Genomic DNA, 13,565 nt, shown 5'->3' on the forward strand with positions numbered 1-13,565 from the left:
GTTGTTACTTCAGGGCCTGTTGTCGAGGCAATTGAAACTGATGTCGTAGTTTCAACAACAGCCGTCGTAGAAGTTGTAACTGGGCCAGTAGTGACTTCTTTTGGTGGTTTGGTTGTTGCAACGCTTCCTGTAGTTTGTTCTGAAGTAGTTGTTTCTGAAGGTATGGCTGTGGTTCCCTGAGTTGTAACTGAAGGGACTTCAGTGGTTGTGGTGCCAACAGACGGTTTCGATGTTACAGTTGTTACTTCAGGGCCTGTTGTCGAGGCAATTGAAACTGATGTTGTAGTTTCAACAACAGCCGTCGTAGATGTTGTAACTGGGCCAGTAGTGACTTCTTTTGGTGGTTTGGTTGTTGCAACGCTTCCTGTAGTTTGTTCTGAAGTAGTTGTTTCTGAAGGTATGGCTGTGGTTCCCTGAGTTGTAACTGAAGGGACTTCAGTGGTTGTGGTGCCAACAGACGGTTTCGATGTTACAGTTGTTACTTCAGGGCCTGTAGTCGATGCACTTTCCAATGAGGTTGTAGTTTCAACAACAGCCGTCGTAGAAGTTGTAACTGGGCCAGTAGTGACTTCTTTTGGTGGTTTGGTTGTTGCAACGCTTCCTGTAGTTTGTTCTGAAGTAGTTGTTTCTGAAGGTATGGCTGTGGTTCCCTGAGTTGTAACTGAAGGGACTTCAGTGGTTGTGGTGCCAACAGACGGTATCGATGTTACAGTTGTTACTTCAGGGCCTGTTGTCGATGCACTTTCCAATGAGGTTGTAGTTTCAACATTAGATGTAGAGGATGTTAGCGGGCCAGTGGTGACTCTTTTAGTGGTTATTGATGGCTTCGTAGTTGGAAAAGTTATTGTGCCTGGAAGTGTCTGTGTTATTGGGGCAATTATAGTTGTACCTTTAACAGTTACTCCTGATGTTGAAGCTGACACTACAGTAGGTGTTGTTGTCAAAGTTTCTTGGACCCCTGTTGTTGTGCTAATTACTTGCGTTGTTCTTTCTGATGTTTGATTAGGTATGGTTGTTGTCTTCTGTGTTTTTGCAGTTGATACAGTGGATGTTGATCCTAATGTTGTTCTTGATTGCGGTGCAGTACCTATGGCAAAATTAGACAATTCAATAACTCTTTGAATAAGTCCATCCTAATTTTAGCTCTAGTTTTTCACACATTTTTACATTATTTTGGTCATAAATTATTAAAGTTATTTTTACCACTTATCAAAAATATAAAAGAATACTGGTTACTGATTCTGTATTAATAATTTTCTTACCTGAAGTTGTCTTCTTAACGGTGCTAAATGCAAAGGCAGTAGTTGTAGGGCCAGCTGTGGTTGTTGAAAAGCACTTATATATGTCTCTGGTTATTGTTTCATTGGCCCCACACTTAGCTGTAATGCAGTTGCCCAGGCCATCTGTGGTGTTGTAGATGGTTGCCCCATATTCGTAGGGTTTTCCATTAATAAAGCACATGCAAGCTGAAGATCAAGAAGGTTATGTTTTCAGTTCAGCATAAGTCCCTTTGTGTTCACTCAATTTGTGACAATTGAAATATCAGCGTATAAGTGTACTCACAGTTCACGTTGTAGTTGCAAGATATTCCAGAAACGGTACAGGAACTTTGAAATAAAAGAAAAAGGTAGTCATATCATTGCCCTACCAACTTGGATTAGCTAGGTAATTTCAATGGCAATGGCAAGACTCAGTGGCTCCAAGCTGTACCAACCTTAAAATAAAAGCTCTCTCTGGCTAAACACACACATTCACAATCTAAGAAAACTGGAAAAACAATATTAAAAACCAGTTGGCCAATAACCTAACATGCTTGGACGAAGCCAGACAACTAAAAATATATATATATATATATGTATATATATTATAATATTATTTTCTACTCAGTAACTTTACATTGTTGCATGTCCAAATGTGGCATGTATATCACTGCCTACAAAGACCTTTTGGATGAGGATGAATCCGCTGTTTGAGACATACCAAGTGTAACAGTTGCTAGATGGAACCTTGTTTCCAATCCTGTAATGGTTGCCTTTGTCATCATAGCAGCCACATTGGTTCCAGCTAACGCATTTCATGTTGTCTTCGTCAAAGTAGGGCTCGGTTGGGGGACACTGTGGATAGCAGCCTGCAACACCATTAAAACAAATGGGTTAACTTTAGCAAATATACAAATATAGCTAAATGCTTTTACCCAAGCACACATAAAAACTACAATTGCAGTTCTCATGACGAATCTCCATGTTTAAAGGTCTCTGTTTTGAGAATTATGATGCCAAATCCAGGCCAAAAGTTTTGATCATTCAAAGCGTTGGAACCGTTTATAAATACATTCATGATGTACACATGCTAAGTTCGGTCCAACCTACCTTCCAGGGCAGTGATGAGACTGGAACAGTTTCCGGATGGATTTCTACACGTTTTCATGCAGTCAACTCCACAAGGTTTGTAGTGCCATTCACATTGACCAGGTTCATTGTAATAGTCACAGAAGATAGCTGAAATAAATGTATGTCTTGATAAGTCTGGCCAAGATAAATTCAGTACAAATTATAAATACTGTCGCTTAGAATTTCCTTTGGAAATTATGACTAAACTTACGGCACAGTTTTGGAGTTCTCCAGTGTACACAAGCCCCAGCTTCATTACAAGCTTTAGCATAGGAAGCCACAGCAGTACAGAGACATTCACAGTCCCCACCAGTGTCACAAGCACAAGAGTCTCTCACACAAGAGTCATAGTAGGGACCAGGGTCAACCTGAAACACACATGTACATCAAGTACTATTTAAAAGGATTTTTTTAAATGAAAGGAAACACAAAATTTTGCAGTTTAGCAATGGTGGTATTGGAAAATATGTTATCACACTGTATTTCTGGTAATAATATAAATATTACAGGCATATAAACAGTTTTTAAGATATCTTGCTTTTACGGATGGGTATGTTAAAATGCAATCAATGTTACAACGTAGCAATCCATTATTCGCTGACAATGATTTTTTAAGAGTATTTCTTTCTTTTGCATTGGGAGGGGCTTAGCACTGCTGTGCACATTAACTTATAACATTGAGAAAGGTACTACCCTTGCATATGGACATTTTCATTTAAAATCTCTACCAGACGACATAGTCGACTAAAGCAAAGCCATTTGTATCACTGCAAACCAGAAGTATCTTATAACAGGAGTACTATGAGCCCGAAGTACTACCACAACATCTGCACCCTGTAAAAGGTAGTTTTCTCTTGCTTGTTATATTGTTCAGAAGAAGAGAGGTTCTTCATCATCTGAAAACGTAAATGACCTTGGCAAACGTTTTATATAACATTACATTTTATATAAAACGTTTCATATATATGTATATTAATGTACTGAATAGTATGAATAATATAAGTATTAATGTTAAGTAATAGTGTGTTTTTGATACCTTTTTTGCATTGAATCATACTGGTATGTTTGCTGAAACTGAAATTCCACCAGTCTGGGTGCACGTGTGCTGAGTATGATACCATCACCGTAGTTACCTGTGAATGACAGCTCTGGAAGGTGACACTGATGATGATGCTACACTGCTTCTGGGACCAGGCTGCCCGGTAACGGTTAGAGGCACAGGGATCAGCGAGCATTTCAGCATTTGGGCAGCTGGATGAAACCTTCCAACTGTTACCAAATTCTAGAACGTCGGCCACGGTCTCCGCAGAGCGTGTGGTGAACTCATTCTTACTGTTGCCGTCGTAGTTTCCACACAGACCACAGACTTGACCCTGAAAGGGGGATTCCAATGACATAGTTTACTGTTATGATAGTCGAGACTTCTAAAATGGTTATGGTGTTAGCACAGAGCAATATCATTCTGTCCTGTTTGCTTTAATAACGGTGCTGAATAAGTGGAGTATTCATTGTATTCTCTCTCTTTTGTCTCTTCCATCTCCTGATGGAAATACCCTTTTCCTAAGCTAGATGTAAAGCAGCTATTCAATACATTTTTCTGAATTGATGATAGGAGTTCCAAGGCAGCACAAGTACTGTGAAACAAAGTGAGCTATGAATGGCTCAAAAGTAAGGTTCAAGGTTGCTGATGCTTGCTGTGAAGATGATCATGTTGTATCATATCAGTCATCCAGAATATATTAACTGAGCTAAGAAATTTGCTTTGTGTAAAAATCAACTATCTTTCATGACATGGGGAAATGATGTTTACCTGGAATTGTGGGGCAAGTTTAATGAAAAGACTGGTCTTCTGGTCCCACATGATCACAAGACCCGGCTTGATCATCACCACAAGGTAAATACCCATCTTGTGTATCTGAGCAGGGAGCACCTGGCCGCTGCCCTTTACCATTTGGAAGGTCTCGTCTTTAAGTTGGTATTCATTATCCTGTGGGCATCAACATTGAATAAAGTGATTGGTGATTGGTGATCTAGTGATTGGGGCAAAACATCTGCACAGTGTACTTGGGTCATATTTACCCCCAGGAAGATCTGGATGGTCTTGGAGCAGGTGGCTCCTGTGGTCCCACATGGAACATTCTCAGTGATAATCCTGAAAGTTCCATTGCTCTTACTGGTGCCACAATAGTCCTAAGTAAGGCATAGACAGATGAGGCAAATATTGGACAGTCAGTTTTAAATTCTTATATAATTCATATAACTGTACGAGAGCTAATTTCAGAAGAAGAAGAAGAAGACATTTTTATTGCCAAGTATTATTTTAAGACATACAGGAAATTACTCTCTGCATTTTACCCATCCCACACAGTGGGAGCAGTGGGCTGCCTTGGAGGCGCCTGGGAAGCGTTTGAGGGTTAGGTGTCTTGCTCAAGGACACTTCAACATCTGACTTGGAGCAGGTGGAGTCGAATTACCAACCCCTCGGTTCCCAGCGCACCCTCTCTACTCCATGCGCCACTGTTGCCCCCTTTTATGTTAGTGCTTTGTATTTTTTGTTCAACTGAAGGATAGTTGGCATTATGCAAAACACAATAATGACTTTGGATAATTATTTTATTGGTGAATGATTCAAAATAGTTACAGGAGTTACAGTTGGGAGTTTTATTGAGAGTTGCAGACAACATGCTGCACACCTCCAACTCCTCAGCAAGATTTGCAACTTAAGGTGTCCTGCTGATGTTTAAAAAGCTAATCAAGCATCAGATAATGCATGTCCATGGTGTGATAGAAGAAAGCAGATTGTTACTGTAAACAGATACACAAGCAGGGGGGGCATAAGTGGAGAACACGGTCATTCTCCAATCAGAGGGTCGGCGGTTCAATCCAAGGCCCTGTTGACCCATGTGACGCTGTGTCCTGGGGCAAGACACTTAACCCCAACATTGCTCCTGTAACTGGATTACGGTGGGTGAATGCTAGTTACTAATGGCCAGGTGGCACTGTGTATGTTAGCTCCTTTCATCAGTGAGTGAATGGGTGAATGAAGCTTTAACGCTCTTTGAGTGGTCAGCAGACTAGAAAAGCACTATACATGTATCTTCCATTTACCATAAGCAGCGTCTCACTTTTTTAAATTACAAAATAAGCAAAGCTAATGAAAAAAAAACACATTTGCTGGTCAAAGGATTATTATTTTATTCCAATAGTTCCCTTACCTGAAGGAGTGTGTATTCACAGTCTCCGCTGAAGTCAAACCTCTTATGATCAAATGTGATATAGTGTCCATCCCCATAGATCCCACATACTGCGTTACACTCATTGGTGGTACATGTGAACTTTCTTCCACTGCAGTAGCTGGGGACACAAGACACAAACTATAAACCTTGTAATCCTGTCTAGAAAAAATGTTGCATTTTAGGAGGTTTTCAGCCATTTAGCCATTAATGCAAAAAAAAAAAAAATTCTGCTTTGGTTATTCCTGTGTGTTCTTGAGTTAGGGCTTCGCCAAATGTTTTGTTAGTTTGATCACATACAGAATTTTTTATATAGTGTGTGGACTTTTAATTTTCTATTAATATTGACTTTTTCATAAAAGGTCACCAGACAATAATATTTTTTCAAAACATAAATCATCGTGTAATGCATCCTCTGTAGAGGAATGCATATATTGTACCGCTCCATGCAGGTGCATACTGTATTGGTGTGTGTGTGTCTGTGTGTGTAAAGCATTGTACAAACCAGGTGTTGCAGTCCACTGTCAGTGTCTCCCCAGGCTGATATACGTTTCCATTGTGTAGACATGGACAGCTGGTCTCGCTGATACAGCTTCCTGCTCCATCTGACACCAGGCCATCAGGGCACATGCAGCCAGATATACAGCCTGTACTGATCTGTACCACAGAAGTGGAAGAGGAGATATTGAGTAAACAGGGACCAGTAAAGTTAGCAGCCTTAAAAATGATCAATAAAACATATTTAACAGGAATAAACAGAGCAGTTTTACACAGTTGCCTCTCAAGATTCAGGATATTGATTGTCATGTGTCCTGTTACTGTGTACAATAAATTTCTTATTTTGCTATGACTTCCTTCCACATAGATACAGATCTAAAAATAGAAAAAAATATAAATGTAAAACATATAAAAAATAAATATATACATACACTAAAGAGCATAAATATATAATATATGCATACACAGCAATATGGACAGACTCAAATTAACACTATTGGAGTTCATTCATTAACACTTTTAAAGTGTCCCATGGGGTCCACACTCCACAGTGTCAATGTAACACTTTTTAAAGTGTTGTCATTTTATAACGGTTATAGAGTTAATTTTAACTCTTATATATGTGAGAGGTAGGACCTTGGGTCCTGGGAGCCTCAGCCCAGAGCAGGAAGCCTAATCAAGGAGAGCGTCTCCATATAAGGGAGATGCTGTGAGAGCAGAGCAACTCGTTTGTTCTCGTTTTATGGCAGGTGCCTGGGTTGCTCTGTTGGTTGCTCACCAGCACAGTGTGTGTGGGGGCAAACTAACTAAGGAGGTAGGTTACAGGACGCTTACACTTTTCAATGCCCCCACCTGACAATGTGTTTTGTTTGATTTTAATCAACATCCTGTATGCCATGTGGAATTAATATATAGTGCTTTGTTTCCTATGGTAGAATGTCAGATCTGACCATGACCTGGTGAGCCCAGAGTCCTACTTGCTGGTGCACAGGTGCCTTGGGCCTAGGAGGTAGGAAGTTGGGCTTTCCAGCACATTATGTACTGTGTGATGAGGATGATGGGTGCTCAGTAATTTCTGTTTTGCATATTGCAGGCTGAACTGGTGACACAGTGGTCAGCAGGGCAGCCACTGCTCTTTTTCTCCAGCAATAGTTTTATTTTTGGTACCATGCTCTAGTGCCTCCATCTTGTCCTCTATCTCTAAAAGTAACCCACTTATATTGTGCCTTTTTATGACCATTGCTTCCCAATTTGTGTGTGTGTGTGTGGTGTATAAATTTCCAGGATCCTTCATATTATTTGTGTGTGCGCAAAATAATTTGCGGTGTTATTAGTTTGCAGTGGTGGTGGCTTTAGCCCTGTTTTAAATCGTGTGTAGTGTTATTGTTGGTCAATCACTGTTGGCATAAATTCTTTTCATGTGTTGTCTAAATAAAAGTGATATTGGACTGTAGAAGCCTCTGTCCGTCTATGGTGTACCTCGCATGGGATTTTTAGCCATAAGCGTAAAGTAATCAACTTCAGGGTCTCTCCCCTCAAAGAGAGTGGCGTTGTCACATCTTGATATTAAGTATTTCAGTGTCCATTTGGTCACATTGAGATTTAACAATACTCAAGCGTTAGTTTCTCAACACCAGTGGGTAGTGAGTTAAATTGACACTGAGATTCAATTTTAACTCTAAGATTGTGTTTATATTGCCCCAATCTTGTCAGTGTTAAATCAACACTCTACGAAGTGTTAACAATTTAATTCAAAATAAGTGTAAAAACCTGCTCAGTGTTGAACACAACATCAATTAGCTAATGCTTTTATCAAAAGCAACTTGAATTGCAACACATGGAGTTTACATTTTAGCCCAGAGAGCAATTCAGGGTTAGATTGCTCAGGGACACTTTGACATGGAACATGGGTAAGCCAGGGTTTGAACCAACAACCCTGTGGTTCCTGGTGCACCCTCACCAATCCTTGCGCCATATTACATGAAGTTAGGCCTGATATCAAGAAGTGTGACACTGTACAGTTACATTTTAACCTAAATTAAAGCGTTAACTTAACTCTACTGTGTGTGTCGCAAATGAATCTGATCTTGACACTGGAAAATGACTCCAGCTCTTTCGTACAATTGACTCTAAGAGTCAAATCAAGTTTTTGCAGTGTGATTTCAACTCTTCGACACTTTTGCCAGAAAATTAACTCTAAGAATTTTTCAGTGTATGGATTAGGCCTACGCTAGTATGCACCATGCACAACCAAATGCCACTATCACATTTTTGATTCCCTTGTATTCATCAGTGGCACAGAGGTAAGCTGGACGTTAGTTTAGAGTATTTTTATGAATTGTGCCAATAATGTTGTCTATAAGTGGTCAATGATGTCCCCAAATCATCAAGAATGCGATGTATGTGTAGGGATATGTTTTTGTAATCAAACGCAGGGCTGCATGTCATAGTGAATCTACATTGTTCTTAGGAGGCTGCACGCATACACATAATGTTACTGATATCAATCAAAGACTGCAAAGTAGCTTCCTCAAGAAAGAAAAGACTGAGCTTTTTTGGAGTAATAAAATAAAAAAAGCCTCTCAATCCTTAAACTAAGGTGTTGTGCAAGTGCAACCATTTAATGTGACAATGCTCATACTATCAAATGTGATTGAGCTTTTGAGAAGACAAATTAACCAAATTCCAGCTAAAATGCAACTAAAAGCGCCGTCTCCTGTAATGTGGACAACGCACATAAACATATCAACATGGATGTGTGTGTTTAGCTTGAGTGTCCCAGATAACTTGTGTTTGTGCTGTACTTACACAAGCCATGTCCAGACTGCTGCAGCTCTTCTGACACTCAGTCCCAGTGGTCCCAGGTTGACCAGTGGTGCAGTCAAAGTAAACCATGGGGGCACTGCATGATGGTGACGCTGGATGATGAATAACAAGTTTAGAATCAAGTGTTCATTTGCACAATTGCATCTACGCAAAAGCACAACAACCACTTGTATTGTAGAATCATTTCATTATGAGTTTGTCCATATGTAGAAACCTACTTAGTAGCATTGTTGCTCCTGAGCAGCTGAGAGCTCCTTGTCGGCAGACACTGTGAGAACAAATAAAAGTTTATAATGATCAAAGGCTTGTTATACATTCAAGTCATACATTGGGCAGAGAAAATCAGTTGATAATGTGGGTTTATTTACTTGCATTCCTAGCTTTGTTTTCACACATTACAACATTAATTTTGATATCTACAGGGTTCCTATGGCTTTGCATAAAGCTTCATCATTAGTCAACATTTCCAAAATGTTGATTTACGATAAAAGACAACATTTACACCTTTCTCACCTGCACGTTACAGTACTGCAAAACTTGTCTGTGCTAACATTCTAAACGAGGATGATGATGATCCTATGAGCATGTTTCCCACTCAAAAATTAGCATCTCAAAAGACTATAACTTTGCAGTGGTGCTTCCTGAATGTTGAGAGTTTATCACATGAGCCTATAACAGGCAGCTCCTGGCATCATCACTCTTTGTCTTTACCATGTGGAGCCATCCTTGCTGATGGTCTGTCCAGCAGGAATAACGGTGTCTTTATCGTAGCAGGGGCAGCTTGCTCCTGGCACACAATTGCCCTCCTCGTCCATGTAGGTTCCCTCGGCACAGCCACAGCCGTCCACTGAGGGGAAGCTGGTCTGGCAGGAGTAATCGTGCTGGCTGAGGGATCGGCAGGTCCGACCGCAGCAGGTCATGTTGTACTCATACACTGCTCCTGCTGGACACGATGTGCTGAATGTGCCTAGTGGGGAAGTAGGATTAGAGTCAAAGCATGAGAGCGTATCTGCTCGTTGAATCCTATTTGTCACTCGAAGATATGTTCGATGGTGCAAATGGTGTAATTGCATTCACTCTAATGGAATCTCAAGAAAACCTAGCTTCTTGTTATTCCGCAGTAAACTAAATGGTCCTTGTTGTTTTATTTACCACAGATGGTCTTCCTCCAGCCACTGATGTGGATTCCTGCCACTGAACAGGCATAGACATAAGATGAGACCGCAGCACACATGCAGTCCTCCGTTTGCTCACAGCTACAGCTGTCATACATGCAGTTCTGTTCGGAGACATAGGAAGCATGGACATGTTTTCAGGGACTAATACTATCAGTGATTTATTGCAGGTTTGTGTGTGCAGACTTACATCATTGTATATGTTGGGGCTAATGACTGAGTGGCAAGGGGCAAACACGCCTTCAGGATCCGTGAGTTTGGAGCACCAGTATTTGGCATAACTCTCTGAGACAGAGAAACATACAGAGAGGAAGGCGTTACCTTATCTGCACCAAAAACAACACATAACATGTGGCTATGCGTTCCAATGACATAAACAACGTTAGAAAAGGTGACAGGACAAGACGTTGGAGGAGAGGAGAGCGGTACCCGTGATGATGCTTTGTTGACAGGGATTTCCAAAGCGTGTGGTGATGTCGGGGCAGCTGGCTCTAGTTTTCCACGAGTTAGCAAACGCTGCTGCGGTGCCCTCCACAAGACCACTAATCACTCTGAAGTCATCACTCATTATGTTGTTGAAGTTCCCACACAGACCTGTTGAGTGACGTCTCACAGATAAGTATATTTAAACAACCTGAGAAGTTTTACAAACAGAAACACGTTTAACTGAGTATATCTGGAGGACATAGAGATCTAATGTTCAATCATACCAGAGATGTTTCCTCTGAGGGAAGTGTCAGCCGAGATGAAGACTTGCATCACGGGCGACAGCTGCACCATCACTTGAATGCCCAGCTGGAGAGTTACGGCGATGTAGAAGGAGGATGGCCTGAAGGCACTCACCTCCGCTTCAGGAGGCACAGTGAAAAAATGAAAGCCCCTCAACTTGAAAGCATACATCAAAATCTGTTACTATTATTAATAGTATAAATACTAACTTATTACATTTGTTAATCTTTTTATTTTTAAAACTAGAGTAAATTGATTGGGATAATACTTCCTGATAGGAAATAATACCACAGGTCTTTATTTGTTTGAGACCTTTTTAATTTACAAAGTGAGTTGTGAGTCGTCTTCAAATGGACTACTCACGTGTAAACAGTGGAAGCTGAGAGAAAATGTGATTGACGTAGACCTGCCCGGTGCCCTGGATTTGAATAACCTGCCAGATGCAAAGACACATTTTCGATGACATAAAACATGACAACACCATTTTTCTTTCCATAGGGTTGCACAATTTTGATATTTATATATCAGGTTAGTCATTGAAATTATACTACCACACAGACTCGTAACATATCACATGCAAAACATGAAACTTTGTGTGACAAAAATCTGGTAAACAGTGTGTATCTTTGTGTGCGTGTGACCAAAGCTTACCAAAGAGTTGTTGTATAGACTCAGAGTTACAGCTCTGAGGCAGGTCCTTCTGTCATCCAGACTGCACTTCACCAGGTCCCCCAGCACGGTGTATGACAAACCATCACTTTCCTGCAACACACATTGGGACTTTAATAATGACCGACTAAGGGGCTGCTTGTCAAATGAGACAAACATGATAAAACCATGTTACCAACCCAAACAGGATCTGTTTAATGGAAAGCTCAAGTTTTGCCGTTCATTAAAAAACAGTTGATGCTTTTAATGGTACATTCATTGCATTGCATCATGTAGCATGATGACGTGTCCGTTAGCCTCTGTGTCTGGTTATCAAGCTCTTTCCCATCAGATGCTGTAAGTCCAGTGTGTATGTGCTTGGATACTCGTTCACGATGTGAACTACCTTGGCCAGAACGTAGGAGCAGTCCCCGTGGAAGGTGTAGTCCTTCCCATCGAAGGTGTTGATGTGAGCCCCGCCCTCCACAGAGCACATGCCTGGACAGTTCTCCTCCGCACACCTCCACTGTCCACTCTCACACACGCTGTCAGCACACGCACGCACACACACACACACATATTGACAAATTATATTGTAAACATTGTGATTTTTGCGGAGGTCCATCACCTTATTTGAGTTTTAAACACAATATTCACAACATTTGTGTAAGTTGGGATGATTAGGTGTTTTTTATTTGAGCAGATTGCTATGAATGACTTAAGATTCATTTTAATGCAAGAGTAGAAATGGGTTGTAGTCACATATTTTGTGTGCATTTGCACTTGAAGTTACTAGGTTTCATATTTCATCTTACCAGGATCTACAGCTGTAAGAGTAGGACGCTCCTGGCTGGTAGACTTTGCTGTTGTGCACACATGGACACTGGTCCAGTGCAACACAGCCAGTGCTACTGATGTCATCTAAGACGGTTCCTGAGGAGGAGGTAGCGATAACGATCAGTACGGCCATGACATTATTGAGCTTGTGAATGCTTGCATATAGCGTCCACACTGTAGTGTGAATACAATAGTGTGGATACCGGCAGGGCAGTGACAGCCTTCGTTGTCGTGGCTGTGACACGTTTGGCTGGCATGAGGGGTGGAGCAGCTGTCAGCACATGAGCTGCCATACTCCCTGTACTCCATGTTGTATGGACATTCCACGTCTGTGGAGACAAACACAGCATGTACCACTAACTAGCAAAAGCTTCTGTAATGCATGACCAACATATTAAATAAAGTGCCGGTAAGTAACCATCTTTAGGTGTTAGTGAGCTTACTGCAAAAGGTGGCATTTCTCCACTGAGCCGGCTTGCCACCTGCGTGGACACACTGTCTGGAGTACTCTGAGACCGTTTGACAGAGGTCAGAGAGGTTTTCTTTGTTGCAAAGATCAGCCATACAGGCTTTGCTGAAGGAGTCCACATCTAGAAGGTTCTGGCAACAACTGAAAGCAGCTCCTGAGAACAGCTGGTCACAGTATTCCTGAAAGGAAAAATGTCAATGGGCTGTAAATCTCTTAGAGCCTAGTATTCATACCAAAACTCTTTAACACCCCTCATTCACCCTTCTACGTGAGGCTGATCAACCAGTATACCACGCAGCCCCACATTCACACATGACTGATGCTTGTGCTTTCAACATCTGTCTAGAAAGAAGAATCATTCAGAAACAAATTATTCAACAAAAGTGAATACTGCTGAACTGTGTTGACATGACAATTTCATTCATTAACACATTATTAAGATTTGTTAAACCGTTTTTTTGTTGTGGTTTACCCTGTTTATAGAACAGACTTACTGCACATTAATAATATAGTGTTTCAATTAGTTCATGGGTTTTAGATACATAGTTAAACACATCTAAAATAAAAAAAGCAAAATATAATGTGTATTCATTAAAATGTTGATTTGTTGCCGTATATGATTGTTGACTATAAAATGAATACGTGGAACATTTTTCCTCTGTGGTGTTGTATTGACCTACTAAGTGTAAAACATGTTAGACCACAGACCTTCAACTTCAATTTATTTATGTCAAGATATTTGCTCTTGGTAATTCTTTCC

The 13,565-nt window shown here is 40.8% G+C and overlaps 1 protein-coding gene across 1 annotated transcript in view; it reads right to left on the bottom strand.

Annotated features, from left to right (window-relative positions):
- Positions 1-13,565, bottom strand: part of LOC119195598 (mucin-5B-like) — a 40,615-nt gene that overhangs the window by 24,154 nt on the left and 2,896 nt on the right. Inside the window, exons 7-30 of the mRNA XM_062562001.1 lie at positions 12,780-12,984; positions 12,540-12,665; positions 12,315-12,432; positions 11,906-12,044; positions 11,503-11,613; positions 11,215-11,284; positions 10,833-10,970; positions 10,552-10,716; positions 10,313-10,407; positions 10,100-10,226; positions 9,659-9,914; positions 9,166-9,215; positions 8,930-9,039; positions 6,129-6,280; positions 5,606-5,744; positions 4,470-4,580; positions 4,201-4,377; positions 3,524-3,763; positions 2,602-2,758; positions 2,370-2,498; positions 1,981-2,128; positions 1,564-1,607; positions 1,263-1,466; positions 419-1,087 (exon numbers count right to left, since the gene is read on the bottom strand). Of these exons, the coding sequence (XP_062417985.1) occupies positions 419-1,087; positions 1,263-1,466; positions 1,564-1,607; positions 1,981-2,128; positions 2,370-2,498; positions 2,602-2,758; positions 3,524-3,763; positions 4,201-4,377; positions 4,470-4,580; positions 5,606-5,744; positions 6,129-6,280; positions 8,930-9,039; positions 9,166-9,215; positions 9,659-9,914; positions 10,100-10,226; positions 10,313-10,407; positions 10,552-10,716; positions 10,833-10,970; positions 11,215-11,284; positions 11,503-11,613; positions 11,906-12,044; positions 12,315-12,432; positions 12,540-12,665; positions 12,780-12,984 (3,880 nt within the window). The remainder of the gene's footprint in view (positions 1-418; positions 1,088-1,262; positions 1,467-1,563; positions 1,608-1,980; positions 2,129-2,369; positions 2,499-2,601; positions 2,759-3,523; positions 3,764-4,200; positions 4,378-4,469; positions 4,581-5,605; positions 5,745-6,128; positions 6,281-8,929; positions 9,040-9,165; positions 9,216-9,658; positions 9,915-10,099; positions 10,227-10,312; positions 10,408-10,551; positions 10,717-10,832; positions 10,971-11,214; positions 11,285-11,502; positions 11,614-11,905; positions 12,045-12,314; positions 12,433-12,539; positions 12,666-12,779; positions 12,985-13,565) is intronic.

The sequence above is a fragment of the Pungitius pungitius genome, chromosome 4 (assembly GCF_949316345.1).
Source record: "Pungitius pungitius chromosome 4, fPunPun2.1, whole genome shotgun sequence".
Taxonomy (NCBI): domain Eukaryota; kingdom Metazoa; phylum Chordata; class Actinopteri; order Perciformes; family Gasterosteidae; genus Pungitius; species Pungitius pungitius.